Source organism: Tetrao urogallus (assembly GCF_951394365.1).
Source record: "Tetrao urogallus genome assembly, chromosome: 4".
NCBI classification, from domain to species: domain Eukaryota; kingdom Metazoa; phylum Chordata; class Aves; order Galliformes; family Phasianidae; genus Tetrao; species Tetrao urogallus.
Window position 1 is genome coordinate 38,420,412 of NC_136817.1, and position 15,583 is coordinate 38,435,994.

General features: G+C 36.5%; 1 protein-coding gene across 5 annotated transcripts in view; it reads left to right on the forward strand.

Moving 5' to 3' along the window:
* Positions 1-15,583, forward strand: part of PDLIM5 (PDZ and LIM domain 5) — a gene marked incomplete at both ends in the record, with an annotated part of 109,490 nt that overhangs the window by 53,279 nt on the left and 40,628 nt on the right. The window contains 6 exons of one of the 5 annotated variants that reach the window (XM_079535118.1): positions 4,637-4,679; positions 5,801-6,216; positions 10,107-10,124; positions 10,419-10,591; positions 12,177-12,213; positions 12,844-13,026. In XM_079535118.1, the coding sequence (XP_079391244.1) occupies positions 4,637-4,679; positions 5,801-6,216; positions 10,107-10,124; positions 10,419-10,591; positions 12,177-12,213; positions 12,844-12,937 (781 nt within the window). Of the gene's footprint in view, positions 1-4,636; positions 4,680-5,800; positions 6,217-10,106; positions 10,125-10,418; positions 10,592-12,176; positions 12,214-12,843; positions 13,027-15,583 lie in introns of those variants that run through there. The other 4 variants (XM_079535119.1, XM_079535120.1, XM_079535116.1 and 1 more) reach the window with 4 other exon arrangements.

Here is a 15,583-nt window from a genome sequence, read left to right on the forward strand (position 1 = left end):
GCCTGTTAGTGTTCTGCCAGGCACGATGGCCAAAGTATAGGTTTGAAAACATTGCAGTGTTTCTTAAAAAGGAGTAAAAAACGTCATCTTCCTTTTACAGTGACTGTAGTGCTTTCCAGTTCTCATCTAGCTCTGCTTAATGATAATTTTTCTGCCTCTTCTTCTTCATGTATAGGGATGTGCACAGGGCTGCTGTTGCTGGGCTGCAAATATTTGTCCCAGCAATGTCTCTGAAATGCCAGCATGCCAACTTGTGCCACCTGGCACAGTGTGTGCAATCCTACAAGTTGTGGGAAGTGCAGTTGCATGTTATTTTCCTTCCTGGCAGATGACTGAAATTATTTACATAAGGCAACCATTTCTGATATATTCTGTATATACTGCAACAAGAAGCAAACTTGAGAATGCTCTTCTGTTCTTGCAATGCAGAGATGGTAGAAATTGAATTGTCTGCAATAGGGAAAGGGCTTTGCACTAAGGGAAAAATATATTTGGATTATTCTTTTTTTTTTCTTTCTTTAAATTATATCTGCATTTGTTTTTATTCAGATAACCCCTAGTAAAAGTCATAATTTAGTATTTACAATGCTAAGTATTTTCTGCTTGTCATTTTCTTGTTTTCATGCAGGCCAGCTAATTTATGAAAAGCAAATGCATTTAGCTTTCTGCCCTGTCAACTGATATCTAGAAATATATGAGTCAAAAACATTAACAAAACAGAACTGCGGACTACAATGGCAAAACCATTAAAAGCTAAGGTTTTCAGCAAGAAGATCTGAGCATTGACTTTTCAGGGATGTTGTATCTGCTGCCAGAATCTGTCCTGACTGTACAGCTAGGGAACAGGAGTTCTTTTCGCAAAATGAGAGGGGAAAAAAAAAATCTATCTTCCTTCCTCCTATTAGAATTTTTCACTTCAGACCAACAAATCCAATTTGCAGAAATTGACTTCACTTTACTAATTAAAATTTTGCAACCTCTCACTGCTGTATCTGAGACTAGAATTCATAAGCAATCTTTTAAATTTCAGAGTAAAAAAAAAAAAAAAAAAGCCAAAAACACAGTACCTGTATGAATGCTGGTGTTGTGTTCAGTTACCTCCTTGAGGTTTACCTTAAAGGAGTGATGGGACCTTAATGGAATGGAGGAGAAATACTCTGAAAGGTATCTTCTGGTTTACCAGATTTACCAGCTGGGTGTTGGGGCCTCTGAAAAATTTTGTTTTGCCTTAAATTTAATTCCTTAACACTCATCAGTGAGATTATGGTGTTTATATTGATGACTGATTTTTAGAGATATTATACCAAGTTGCACAGCTCAAAGCATTACTTGGGGGTTTCCAAGTATTAGTAATTTTGAAAGGATTTGGTTGTATTATGTCTTCTCAATGGGTGAAATACTTGGAAGAGTGAATTAATAAAAGGAGAATTTAAAGAATGAATGTTTTTTGCTGGGCACCCTTCTTACAGTGATGAGCAAACTAATTCATTTTCCTAATAAGGCTGTGCTGGAAGTTGAATGTTGGAATTACATTAAATGTCACAAAAGTATTCATTGGAGAGAAACAGCTTGTAGGATGTTGGGAAAGTAAATTTGAACATGTTTTTCTGGTTGAAATGAACTGTTTATGCAGACTAAGTATAGCCCTTTTATTGAAAGAACAAACAACTTTGATGGAGAAGTGCAAAAATATTGTGCACTTTCATTTTCAGCATCCCAGCTGTCACTAACTGATGAATGTTGCCTGTATTTCCATTGTCTAAAATAATTTATAAGAAGCTTAACAATGCAGTCTGGAACTCAATCCAGCAACCATTAGGGAAGGTTTTGTGGTTTTTGTGCACTGTTTATAATAAGCATTTATTGCTGAGCTTTTGTGTCTGTTTTGTTTGTACATAACCAGAATTTTACATAAACTAATATACTGAATTGCCATCTTTAAATCATTCAGAAAATACCCTGCTGTTCTACTTTTCTAATGAGTATTAACAAGACAAGAATGTTATCTTATTCTGGAAGCCTGCATCGTCAGGTATTAATACACTCTGTTTAATTAAACTAGCATGAAATTGCTAGGTGAAAAGCTAGGTTTTAACAGCTAAGAAAATGATCAAGAATGTGCAGTTAAAATGTTTCATTTTACTCTGCAGATTTCTTAATATCTGTCTTTATTTCCAAGGACAGCAATCAAGATGTAATCCCTGAAGCAGTTAGTTTCTTAAATGTGTTGGACATGTTTTGCTCTTCAGTTTGAACTGTGCATTTCCTCTTGTACTGTCTTGTCTAACCACTGTACATTTTTCACATTCAGATCCTGGTGGCTCAGTTTGCTGGATGAGCATTTTCTTTATGCTGTACTGGATAAATCAAAGATTTTAGTCTGACAGTGGTCTGAATTTGACATGGCCAAGTGTTTGAAGTATGTCTGGGACACAGACTTATGTCCTTGTTTCAAGTATGTTTGGGGGAATTAAAGTTGTTGTGCTGTCTGCTGTCTGATTCCAGTAATAAAAGAACATTGGGAACAGTGTAGTTATCAAGACTTTTTTTTAATGCATTTTTTTCTTCTTGGTGGATGAATTTTGAAAAGTAGAAGCAGGGATTGAAATTTTGCTAAATGCTATGATGAATTCAAAGCAAACTTGTGCTGCAAACTGGAATTTATTTATTTTTAAAACAACCAAGAAAAAGATGCATTTCCCTTATAGATCGGAACTGCAGGATCAAGCATAAGCAAGGAGAAACTTTTCTTCTCAGCTCTGAAATAAGGAGTTGATCTGAGTAGTGAATATCTTACTACTCCTAAGCGTTAGGCTAGTTTAATCCATATTTTAAAAGTTCCAAGTTTATTAACAAATGCATACCTAAAACATAGAACAAGATGCATATTTTCTGCTAACTCTAGTCTTTAAAAAGAAAAGGCTTCCATATGTGTTGTTACATTTATGTTGCTTTTGTTGCTGCAAATTGACAACTCTGCAATTAAGAGTGATTAATGATGCACCCTGGTGCTTTGGAGGGCTGGAGGCCAGAATTCTCATAGGCTGGAAACTCTGTGGGAAACAGGAGAACAGAGCTCTTCTTCAGAGTGGGGAAATCCCTCTCTCTGAGAATTATTGTTGATGTGGACATGATGTGTGTCAGCTGTGATGCACAAATGATAAAGGCAAAGTGCAGAAGATGATGATCTTGCACTCTGTAGTTGCGCTTTGTTTTTTCCTGCTTGTTATTGTTTTATCACTTTTTCAGCTTGTTTGCCAATGTAGCATGTGAATTATATGCATCTCCCTTTTTTATAAGTGAGTTCCTGAACCTGAATGGCTGAAAGGCTGTTGTTGAAATTGGATGAGCACTGAGGACTAAATGGCTTAAAGGAAGGAGTAAACATTTTAAACAATTAAAAAAGAAAAAAGATATTTGTTAAGAGTTGAGAAGACTTCAGTTAAGCAGACTGGGTATGCCTACTTCAAATCTGTCTCATACAATAGGAGTGTTTAATGAAAATGTATTCTCTGCTGATCTCAAAATAAACAAGCCTTTTTTTTTTTTTTTTTTTTCCTCAGCAGCAAAGTATCTTTCAGAAATGTTAATCCAGCTTCAGTTCTGCGAGCACCTGCTTAGAAGGTTCTTAGGAAGTCAAAGTTGTGCAATTTTTAGGCAGGATATAACAACTCTTCTTCAGTCATTCAAGGATCCAGCTTTTCTGAGCAGCTACCAAATATGGCCGGAAATGTTTTGAAATGTGTCAGGAAGCCACTTTTCTACCAAAACATCAACAGAAAGCTGAAGTATATCAGCAATGATGTTATCAGACAAAATGTCAGTGGGTTGAACTTTTTCTTGATTTGACTGTCTTTGTGAAATTGTAGAGTATTAGTGTATTTTTGCACACATGTACTTGCAAATCTAAAAAAAATACAAAAAAAAAAAAAAGAGATTCTTTTACTGTCCTGTGTTACCAGTTCAGAACTTGTCATTTCTTTATCTTCATCCTTTCCGTTACAATATTTCCTTTGCTTTCTACCACCCAGTGGTAGTTTCAATGCACTCATTGTTTGAAAGGCTTTTTTTTTTTTTTTTTTTTTTTTTTTTTTTTTTTTTTTTGCTATCTGCTGTGGAATTCAAATGACATTAACCTCATCTTTGAAGACCGAGTACCAAAAGTGGCACGCTGTATTTTTTAATTTAAGTCATTCAGAAGGATTGCTGTTGTTTTAAAAGGAAGCTTTCCATTTTAAGCCTAGATAAGGGTTATGCACTTGAGAATGCAACTTATCTGACCAGAACTTTTGAGTTACACGATATATCCTCTAATGAAAGGAAGGAAAACAACAACCAAATTTCAACTAATGTCTCCTTTCTGATGATATGATGTTATGAATTTCTAAGTGAAATAGCACTTGGTGATGCATGCCAGAGTTCCTAACTTTGCGTCTGGATTAGTTCATCCAGTTTGTTTTTCCTTCTGCCCTGTATTTACCAGATATATAACTTGAATACTTCTTGTTTCCTTTAAAGGAAACAAAATGGTACAATTTATAAATCTGTGGGCATATGTGGTGAGTTGGGAAAGGGAAATACTTAAATATTGAAGCCTTTGTTTTTGTAATTATGTATATGTTTTTTTCTCTTCCAGAGTGGCTTCTGCAACAAAACCTGATCTTATTCATGTACCAAAGGTATGTTCATCATCACAACCAAGAAATGTAGCGTGTAGCACTAACTGTTACCCATCTGTTAAATAGTACAGCACGCTTTATTTCCACATCTTTTTTCTCTCCAAAAAGAATTGAGAAACCTGGTAATGAGCATCCATAAACAAACAAACAAATAAATAAATAAATGTTATCTTCTAGCTTTTAGAACTTTTTTGAAAAATCATGCTGAATTTTTGTCTATATCCTGAAGGGAGAAACTCTTTTTCATTTTCATCTGCCATTGCTCTAAAGGCAATGACTTTATAGAAAGAGGGGAAAAAAAGAACAAACTGTTGCTTTCTTGCATCCCTGACCCTGGGATAACCACAGTTTTCTTTTCCCACATGACTGTAGTATATCAAGTGTTATCAGTCTTATATTTTTCCCATCTGGAAGCTATAACCTGTGTTGACCTTGGGTTATGTATCTGTGACCCAACCACTCATGTGGCACCTGGTCCTGGAGTCTCAAGTAAGGACAGGAGTGGGTCTGAAGTTTGGCTGGAGAAACTTTTGTCCTTGTAGTCAGCAGAGTGCAACTAGAAAAGCCAACTTGGTTCTAAAGCATTGGCCTCTGACAAATGAGCTTCAGGGCCCTGGTTCCTCCCTTCAGGCCCCTATCAACAGATCAGTGTATACCGTGTGTTCATATGCACGCACATGATCCTAGCTTATGAGGAATGTGCGTTTCTCAAACTGGATTTGGAAGTGGAATGTGGATTTCTAAAAACACTAATATTTTCCACATGAATTATCCATTGGGTTTTGCAGTGGAGCAGTGCTTAACTTTGTCTTGAATTTGATTTGTGTAGTGTCTGTTTTGGATGCAGTGAGAAAATTAAGCATCGTGGTCTTTGATTTTTGACCATGCACGCACAGATCATTCCCTTTCTTAAATGCATGGCTCACTTTTTCCACAGATTTCTTGACTGCACTCTCACTTGCTTCTATGATGCTCATACCTCTTCTTTGCTTCATGCTAGGCAGGTTATTTCCCTCAGCAGCACTGAAAATACCTGCTGAGGAATGTGCATGTGGTTGGTGTGGTTTTGTGTGTTTCTTTTTTTTTTTTTTTTTTTTTTTTTTTTTTTTTATCTTGCATAGGGAGAACCTAAAGAAGTAGTTAAGCCTGTGCCTGTTGCCTCTGCTGCTGCATCCAAAGTCACTGCCATGGCCAGTGTGGCTTACAATAAGACCCCGAGGCCATTTGGAGCTGTGGCCTCCTCAAAAGTCACCTCCATCCCGTCACCGTCCTCTGCCTTCACCCCAGCCCAGGCGGCACCCATGCTCCCCACCCCGGCCCCATTTGCTGCACCAGGACTGCATGTTAACGCCAAGCCTAATGCTGATGGGCGGCCGCCCACGCCGAGCACTGCTAAACCTGCCGTTAATGTCCCACGGCAGCCTGCCACGCACAATGCCGCCCCAGGCGGCCATGTCGGCGACAACACCCAGGAGCTAGCGGAGGGGCTGCGACGAGGATTCAGAGAGAACCAGGGTGACAATAAACAGCAAAATGGGTAGGTGGGATTTTTTTTTGCTGTGAGGGTCTCTTCCTCGCAGGAAAAAAGCTGAGCTTGTTCAAGTGCCAAGTAAAACACATCTCAGGTGTGCTGTCCAATTACCAGAAGCAAATTTCTGAGGAATTAGCGTGCCTTCAGAAAGGGGTGCCTTTGAAGGGCTGAGTCTGTGAGGATTTAATTCTGAAAATATGTCCATTTGTAGTGTCACACCTAAATTGCAGCAGACCACACCAAAATTTGTTGTATCATGATGTGTTTTCAGACCATGCAACAAGCCCAGTATTCATTTGGACACCTGTCTCACTGTTTATGTTGGGTCCCAATGCAGAGGTTGAAAGCAGCAGGCACTTGGAGGTGCAGAGCCGCCTGGCAAGAAGGATTGTTGACCTTCAGCATTGATTGTGATGACTGTCTTCTTGCTTTTTGACTTTTCTTGACTTATCTTCAATTTCATGAACTTGAAGCCTAAAACTTATTATTAATATTTCCCATTCCTCGAAGGGAAAGGGCGAGGCCTGGTGCACATCTCATCCAATCTCCTCTCGGCCTGAGTATACGAGGAAATCTGCAGAAAAGTAGCCATCCATATCAGCTAAAATAAAAGATCACAGTTTCAAGTAATCATCTCCTGGAAAGGAAAATTTAGGCACCTATTCCCCTAAAATTGCAGTACAAATATTTTCCATATGCATATTTATATAATGCTGCCCATATGGATTTTATATTACTCTGTTGTCATGGTGCCTTCAAGGCCGATCTTTAACAGATGATGGAAGGAATCCATAGTGCTTAGTGATCGGACGAGAGCAGGAGATCCCAAGGACTTGTTCTTGAATACACATTGCCAGACTGTCTTTGTCTTCCCAGGAATGTGTCTTTATCGAATAGTATGTAAGGAGCATTCAAAAGTAGTAATTGGTATTGAAAAAGCTGAACAGTAGCAACAAAATTAAGTTTTCTGGAAGGAAGTGCTGGAGGTGTAAGCACTTAACAATCAAGATAGAATGACTGAATGCATGCTGATACCTTCCTTGCCTTATGTTTAGAGATGGGTGAATAATACTGACTGAGGCTGGTAGGTTGGGAAATTCCTGTTTGCTGCCAGCCTTGCTTATCTAGTTTGGGCAATCTTGAAGACGTTTGCAGCGGAAAAGGAACAAAAAAAAATCGGCTAAACTGTATTATATCTTCCCTACGACAGTGCTTTAAGTCTGTAACTCAGTTTAAGTAAGAATTAAATACTAGTCTTGGAATCCTGAAATAGGAAACAAGTAAAGAAATATTAAAGAGATTATGCTCATCTGCAGCTACCTGACTGACTTTGTTTTACTTAGTTAACTATTACTGTAGAAATGTAAGTTTGCTATGTAAAACCACAACCCCATTTAATGTGGAATTTGACACTTGTGATATAATAGTGAAGGCTTTAAATTATTGATCAGACTGAAATAAATTCCATTTTACTTCTTGTATACTTGCATCTTGCTCATAGATAGCACTGCTGAGCAAGTAGAATTCTTCAGACTTAGCTTAATACTCAGAAGTTGTTTTTTTCCTTCCTTCCTTCTCACTTCCCTCAAATAATGTTTGGTATATAAACTATTTGCCTTCACTTCAGGAAGTTTTGTTTTTCCTTGTTTACTCCTGGCATAAATAGAGAGCAATTTGTCCTCACTAGGCTACGTGCAATTAAATTTTGTTGTTACTTTCTTGCCAACTCTCACATGAAAATGTGCCTGCTGCTTTAAAAAAGGTAAGATGTTCATAGACTTCACTCAGTTTAAGTTCAGGTGGGCTAAATTTTTCCTTTATAGGTTCTCTTGATGGTTTAAGTTTTGACTCTTTATGTGACTACCAGAACTTGGATTTGGAAGATCCTGTAATATTTCAAGAAGCAGAGAATGTATTAACAAGTCAAATACCTTTTTTCCCTTGCAGATAACAACAATGACAAAGTTAGTATCAACAGCACTGGAGTTGAATTATGGTCGTTTTTTTTTGTTGTTGGAATAACCAGCATGTATTTTTGTTTTGCAAACAAAACAATATTATATAAAACTCTTGCAGAGTTTTATATTTAAAATTTTGGCAAAACAGCTTCAGCTTCCTTATAACTACTTAGTGTAATAAATGATTTGTCTGCATTGGACATGATGTGATCTTGCTTTTCACTGTGTTAAACTGCAGTATTTTTTAAAACTATTCCACAAAACATTTGTGCAGTGTTTGTGTGTATTGATAGATTCTTGATGCACCTATAGCTAGTTGGTGTCAGCAATACAACCGGTGAATGATGAAATACAGTATAAAAGGGAAAATGATCTGAGGAGTATGGAATGAAAGGCCAGATGTTGAATTCATACCACAAAATTAAGAATGACATGGAATATGATTATGACTGATTGTGATTTTATTGGCTTATTTTTTCTTCTCTTGCCTCAAGAATGAGTCAAGGCTCAGTCTGCCTCATCGAATATTCCTTTGCCTCTGGCACCACCTCGTGCCTCAGTGGCTCATTACTAGTAGACCATTAAGCCATAAGAAAGAAAGTAAAAGGAGAGAAATCAGTAGGGTATTTTAATTGTCATGCCATTATCATCAAATATAAAGGACTTAATTCACTGTGACAGTTGCTAGAATGCAGTCAATAATATTATTCTAATGCTATTACAGCATGTAAATAATTACATTTCCATGTAACGCTATACCTTTAAGTACTGCTTTAGTTTTCAGACTTGATTCTCACTATTAACTGTTTTATTGCTTTACTTCACTTTCTTTGGATTTACTTTACTCCATCCTGGAAATGACACTGTCCTTGTTCCTATACCCCTCCCTCTGTAGTAACCTGGCGAGGCACATTTCCTTCACTAATGCTGTGTGTCCTTAAATGCAATCATTTGCTATAATTTTGAATGATAGGTTTCCTATCATTCAAATGTTGTCTATTCTTTTAAGCTGAAGTATTTGTTAATGCATTCCACTGAACAGATCTAATTATTTCCTGATGGCAATTAATAATGTACAAAATTCTCATTCACATTTTTAATCTTTACCAAAAGCACTTCGGACACTAATGATGCAGTAAGTAGTAGCAAAAAAATAGGAGTAACTTTTAAAGGGTTGGGTTGTTTTTATTTCATTATTATTATTTTTAATAGAATTATAATTTCTTAGGAGCTAGTTTTGCACAGGTCATCTCTTATAAACTTTGTTTAAAAAAAAAAAAAAGAGTACAGGTATAGGTTCTGAGAGATTAATGCTTTGAGATAACTAATGTGGAATTTAGGAATAATATATGTAGTAGGAATTTTCTGTTACTGCTCTTAAGCTAATCAGTGTTGTTACATTTTCTTTGGATCAGTTACTTAAAGTAAGGCTTCAGAATCCTGTATTCACCGAAGTCCACTGTTCAGGGGTTGGTCATATAATAGCACATACTAAGGAGAAGCATTTCAGATAAAAATCATTACCCCATTTTCTTTTACTTTTGGAGAGGGTATCAAGACTCTATAGCTTCCCGTTGTGCTTTAGAGCATGTTTACCTACAATTTCATCCAGCTATGATCCAGGTCATACCAATTGCAAAAGACTTTGTGTGTGTGGGTGGCCTTGTGCAGTTTTTTGCCTCCTGTGAATGAAGGGAAGAGTTTGTCCAGGGCACTTGATAAGTGAATAGACTACTGGACTTTATTAAAACAAGCATATTCACCTATTATTTCAATGCCCTTTCAATATACTTTCCCCCCAAAATTAATTCAGTAGAATAACTAGCTGCACATTTTTTGTTTCAAACTTCTTACTTTATTTCTTTTTTTCTTTTTTCTCTTTTTTCCTGTTTACACTGGGAAAACTTTTTCTTGCTGTGTTATTCTGTCATCTCCAAGGAAAATCCCACCCAAACGGTAAATGTTTAACTATGTATCTTGATAATACTGTCTTTTACAGTTTCAAATGTTCCAATAATGATGCAAAAGAAAATATTTTATTTGGATTAGAATAGTTATCAAATTGTATTTTTGTTCAGAGAAATGAGCCTGTGTTCAGATGTGTTTGTAGAGCTCACTGCTATGTTCAGTCTCAGAAGTTGACTTTAAATGCTGTGAAAAGCCAGATCTGCCCATGTCTTTGTAGTTACCCTAACCTAGATGATTCTTGAAGAAGCTTTTAGCTCATATTCTCTTCTCTCTTAAACACAGCCCACCACGGAAGCACATTGTGGATACCTATACGGAGTTCTACCACACCCCTACTCACAGCGATGCCAGCAAGAAGCGGCTGATCGAAGACACTGAAGACTGGCATCCCCGGACAGGCACTACCCAGTCACGCTCTTTTCGCATCCTTGCCCAGATCACCGGCACTGATCATAGTGAGTAGCTTCATGAGGAAATAAAATTAAAGGCTGCGGGAAGATAGGTGTTTTTTAAAGCTGGTGGGGGAAATAATAAGGTGGTTCAGTCACACTTACTAGTTTTCTCCTCTTGGACAATAAATCAAGGAGGCAGAAGACAGTTTCAGAAGACTATAGTAGGAAGTTGTTTTTATAGAACTCTTCAAATTCCTAGGTTACTTAAAATATATGCATTAGTAGACATTACTTCTTATTGATTTGAGTAACAGTACATTCTAGATAGATATTAAAGTTACCTTTTTCTACTCCTAAAATAGTTGGCAAATATGTATTTGCCGTTTCTTTCTTACTCTGCACGACCAAAATGGCACTGCTTCTGTTCAAATGCAGTACTTCAGAAAGTGGAGAGAAAAACTAAAGCTTTTTACAGAAAATCTTTGATGATTGTATAAAGGTATGCAATCTGTAATGATTTAACTACTCAGGAGCACAATTCCATAGCTCCTCAGTTTATTCTTGGGGCATGTTTTCATCCTCTACTTACAATATAATATGTCTATATTTATTGTAGATTGAAACTGAAAATGCAGAGAAGATCTTTCCCAGTCACATAATTTTATGGTGGATCTTGAATTTCTCTTTATGCTCTTGGTTGTGGTTTATTGGCTGATATCTGTAAAATTATATAAAAGTTATTAGAAATTGTGTCAGAATGTTTGATGTCTGTCATGTTCAGACAGATAGCTTATGGAAAGGTTGATAATTTCATTTTTTTCCTGCTTTTTACATCTAGTGCTATGATAAGTGAATATTTTAATAATAATAAAATAAAGGCGGTGAGTAAAGCGGGCTCCCTCCCTGGGGGCAGATTTGATTAAATCAGCTATCAGTTCTCTGGCAGAATTACTCTAGAGACCAATGAGAATATCTCACTGAATGAGGTTTAGTGTCTTTGTGTGATACACCATTCTGAATTCAGACAGTTAATAGTTTGTTTGATAGTCCTGTGTTGTACTAGTCTAGTATTGCATTATTATCTTTCTTTGAATTCTGTCCCTGTCAGAATGAGAACTCAATATCAAATAATATATGTGTTCTGATCTAGTATTGATAAATAATCACTTTACTAAATATTACAAAGGTGCGGTTGCAACTATATTTGCCAAACTTAAAACCAGGTGAGATTTTATGTTATTCTGCCTGCAGCCCTCTAGCACCTCGATGAGTCATAGCCTTACAGACAGGTGCTTGAACTTCACCCCATTCAAACCCTGTGGATGTTTGTCCATAAGAGTTGCCTCCAAAATCCCACTCTTTCTTCTCAACTTCCTTTCTCTTACTTTCTCAATGCCAACATGGACAGCGGGCCAAAAGACGTGACAGAGACCAGCAGAACCACTTTACAGTAATTGTGCTGGCAAAGGGGCTCTTCGAGTTTATAGACATATCTCATTTCCCATAGGGCACATTTAGAATCGAGGAATCCAAACACGACTTGTTGTAATTTCCTGCTGGGGTGAATATTTTGGCACAGGGAAGAATCTCGGTGTTTGGCAGTGCTGTTTTGTGCCTTAGGAAGTCAAATTTTTCTGTTTTCTTGCAGTGAAAGAACCAGAACATGAAGGTTCAAAGAAGTCTAAGTGAGTCAATGTTTTACATTATTACTTTAATACTTTGCATGTCTTATTTTATAACTGGTAGTGTTACTTTTGCATTTGTGTGAAGTTTGAGTGTTTTTAAAATATTGCTGCTTTTGCCTTGTAATTCAGCATGTAAAAATCAAGACCTTTCTGTATAGACCAATCTTTTAAAATCCCTGTTTGTACAGTCCAGTATTAATATTTGTGCAGAGGTTTGAGTTTTTCCAAAAAATTGGGCTGTTTTGCTTTTCTGTGCAAGGTCAGCTTGTCAACATGTTTTCTTTTTCTAAATCTAACCAGGCATTTTTGATTTGCAAGTGTGTATCGGGTTTCAAGATGTAGCTGGAAAATATTACTGTTCTAGTCTGAATGAGGGTCAGCTGTCTCCTTGGTTTGGGATAAGTGCTGTTTGATATGAGGACGATGCAGTGGCTAAATCTTACTGTTTGTGAAGTTGGAAGTCTTCCTACTGGCATTATCTAACACTGGAGGCAACAGTTTGAAGGACAGGAAGGAGATGTATGGATATAAGTAGTGCATGGAGATTGCATGCCCACTTGTGCAACTGCTTGAGATAAACTTTCTTTCTTTCTCTTTTTCTTATTTTTCTTCTGTCACTTCTTTCCACAGGGAAAAGCTCCCCATCCACGTCTTTAGCCCCAAATATACAAAATTACGTGACTGGCACCATGAAGTCTCAGCACGTGTTCTTAATGTCCAGTGATTTTACCCAAGTTGCAAAAAGCAAAATACAAACACTTCCTTTCTTCTTTTCCATCTGCTTTGCAAAAATAAAGTAGAAAATGTATTTCATTAGCCTCACTAAGAGAGAAATTCTAGCCTTTTCTATACTTTTCTAACACTTTCCTACTGATGTATAAAAACTGAGATGAAAATGTTTTTGTGCTAGTCACTAGTTAACAAAAACAAACAAACAAACAAACACATACTTATCACAGAACAACTTGGGTTTCCCAGTGAGGGGGAGAAGATGGCTGTTGCAGTTCTTTTTGTCTCGAAAGAGTCATTTGCATTGCTAAGTTTGAGTTACTGTAGGTTGTTAGCAGAAAACAGTGAACGAGAGAATATGAAATGGTATTACTTTGATTTAGGGGTAGGGGAAGAGGAAGAAGAGGGCTGAATGCATTTACTTCAGACTGTGGTACTTAACAGGATAATTGTCTTGGATTTCATTAGATTTTCAGCAAGTCAAATTTAGAGTGGTTGTAAATGTTTTACAAAGTAGAACAAGAAGACTGCTTTTAATTGAATGAAAGTAGTAATAATAATAAACTGTTGCCAGTTGCCAATCCAAGTGCAAGCTAAATATAAAGATTCTGCAGGTTATAGTGAACTGTTCATATTTTAGAAAAGCTAGAATAAAACAAGCAGAATGTTGCTGTGTACCTTACCTGTAAGAGCTTCAACACATAGCTTCTAACAAGAGCAAGACAAGACAGTAGTATTTATTTATTTCAGAGTGAAGCTCTTAGGATTTCTAGTGTTTATAAAAGCTTCATGGCTCTGTGGTTCTCCTGTAAAATAATGTATTATAGTAGCTACACTTCATTAATTTATGCTTTCTGAAGCTTGAAGAGTATTTTAATAAAAGTTGCTTTTAACGTAGTGATGTCTCTTTTCTTTTGAGTCTCTTGGACTCCTCGAGTAGTCTGCTCATGCAAAAAGCTGTAAATTCATTACACCTTCACCAACTGTAGCAAGAGGAACAATCACATCCATGCTAGTATGCCTAGAAACTCTCTGAACTCTACGAAAGTATACAAGTACCAGAGCTTATAATCATATTTGAAATGTGTTACTTTTTTTTTGTGTTTTCAAAATTGATACAAGATTTACAGAAACTGATAAAATGATTGACCTTTTGTGTGACTGCAGGAGTAAGAATTCGATTAAGTAAACTTTACCATCACCATTAAGTAAAACTCACCATCATCAAAAATGCTACATTTTTTTGAATCGCAGAAGTTTCAACCCTCATATGGGAATTGTGAGGCACGTATACAAGCCCAATTGCTCATAAGCATTTCATGAGAATTGTTGCAATTGGCTTATAGTTTCTGAAGCTTATCTAAAAGTTGTTCTTATGAAATTGGTCTTGTAAACAGATTGATGTTCACAGAAAGCACTTATGTAGAAATGGGTGGTGGGGTTTTGGGGGATTTTTTTTTTTTGTTTGGTTGTTTTTGTTTTAATTGCACAAGTTGGAAAACTGAAAGGGATTGACACATTTAATGAAGATATTTTATGCCTATATTTCCTTTCCAGGTGGTTTATACTGATATACAGTATAGTATCTTACTGTATTTGTCACTTTATCTTTAGGGAAAAAAAAACAGAGAATGGAGAGCTCAGGTAACAGCCAAGTTATCTACTGCTAACAATCACTGATACGAATGCATAACATTGCACAGCATAGAGTACAACTATATTTACACCAGTAATGACAGACTAAGGCATCTCACTTATTACACACCTTTTGGTTTAACTCCTTAGGGAATGAATGGGGAAAGTACTTCAATAATTTCACTGAAGGCTGTTTTGATTAGAAGTGCCAATCAGTTTGTCTTTACCACATAACTCAGTTGTCCAAGTACTATGTTACTAAAACTATATGTTACTGAAGAGCACATACACTGCCATGTAATCAAGTAACAGAATATTGTGTATTGATTTAGGAAAGTGAAACTGTGTGTGAAAATTATTATGCTTGGTTTAAAAAATTTCTTATGAATGAAAAAGAAAACAGAAGTTTCTGAGGCTATCATTACAATGAAAATCACGAGAGATTATCACTTAGATTCTCTGTGAAGTATTTTTCATAAGGATAGAATGGTTTTGGCCTTAGAGTATTTCTGTGTTTGGAAGATATTCCTGAATGAGAGTTAGTGAGCTTTCCTTCATTTGAAGGATGAGTTACTTTAGTTAGACACAAGTGAAAAAGCCTCCCTGGACAATCCAAAGCATAGAAGTCTCTGTTTTAATTACAAGTAAACATAGGCAATCACAGTCTGTCTATTTTGAGTATGAGTATGGTTTGAGTAAGGCTACCTAAAGTTTTATATTTTTATGAATTCATAGTAACAAAAAACTAGTCCCCAAAAACGTAATATGAACATGTAAAACATATTTCATTTAGTACTATGAAGTTATCTCTTCTCCCAGCATCCCCATTACACAACACCAAAGATTTTGGGCTTTGTTACTGTTTCCAAAATAATTGACAGCTTTTCCATTTGGATGTGGATGACATGCCTTAGCTCACATCTTCCTGGTATGCATCAGAAAAACATTTTGAAGATGTTTTTGATATAAATGAATTGGCTTAAATATGAATGATCACCTAAAAGAG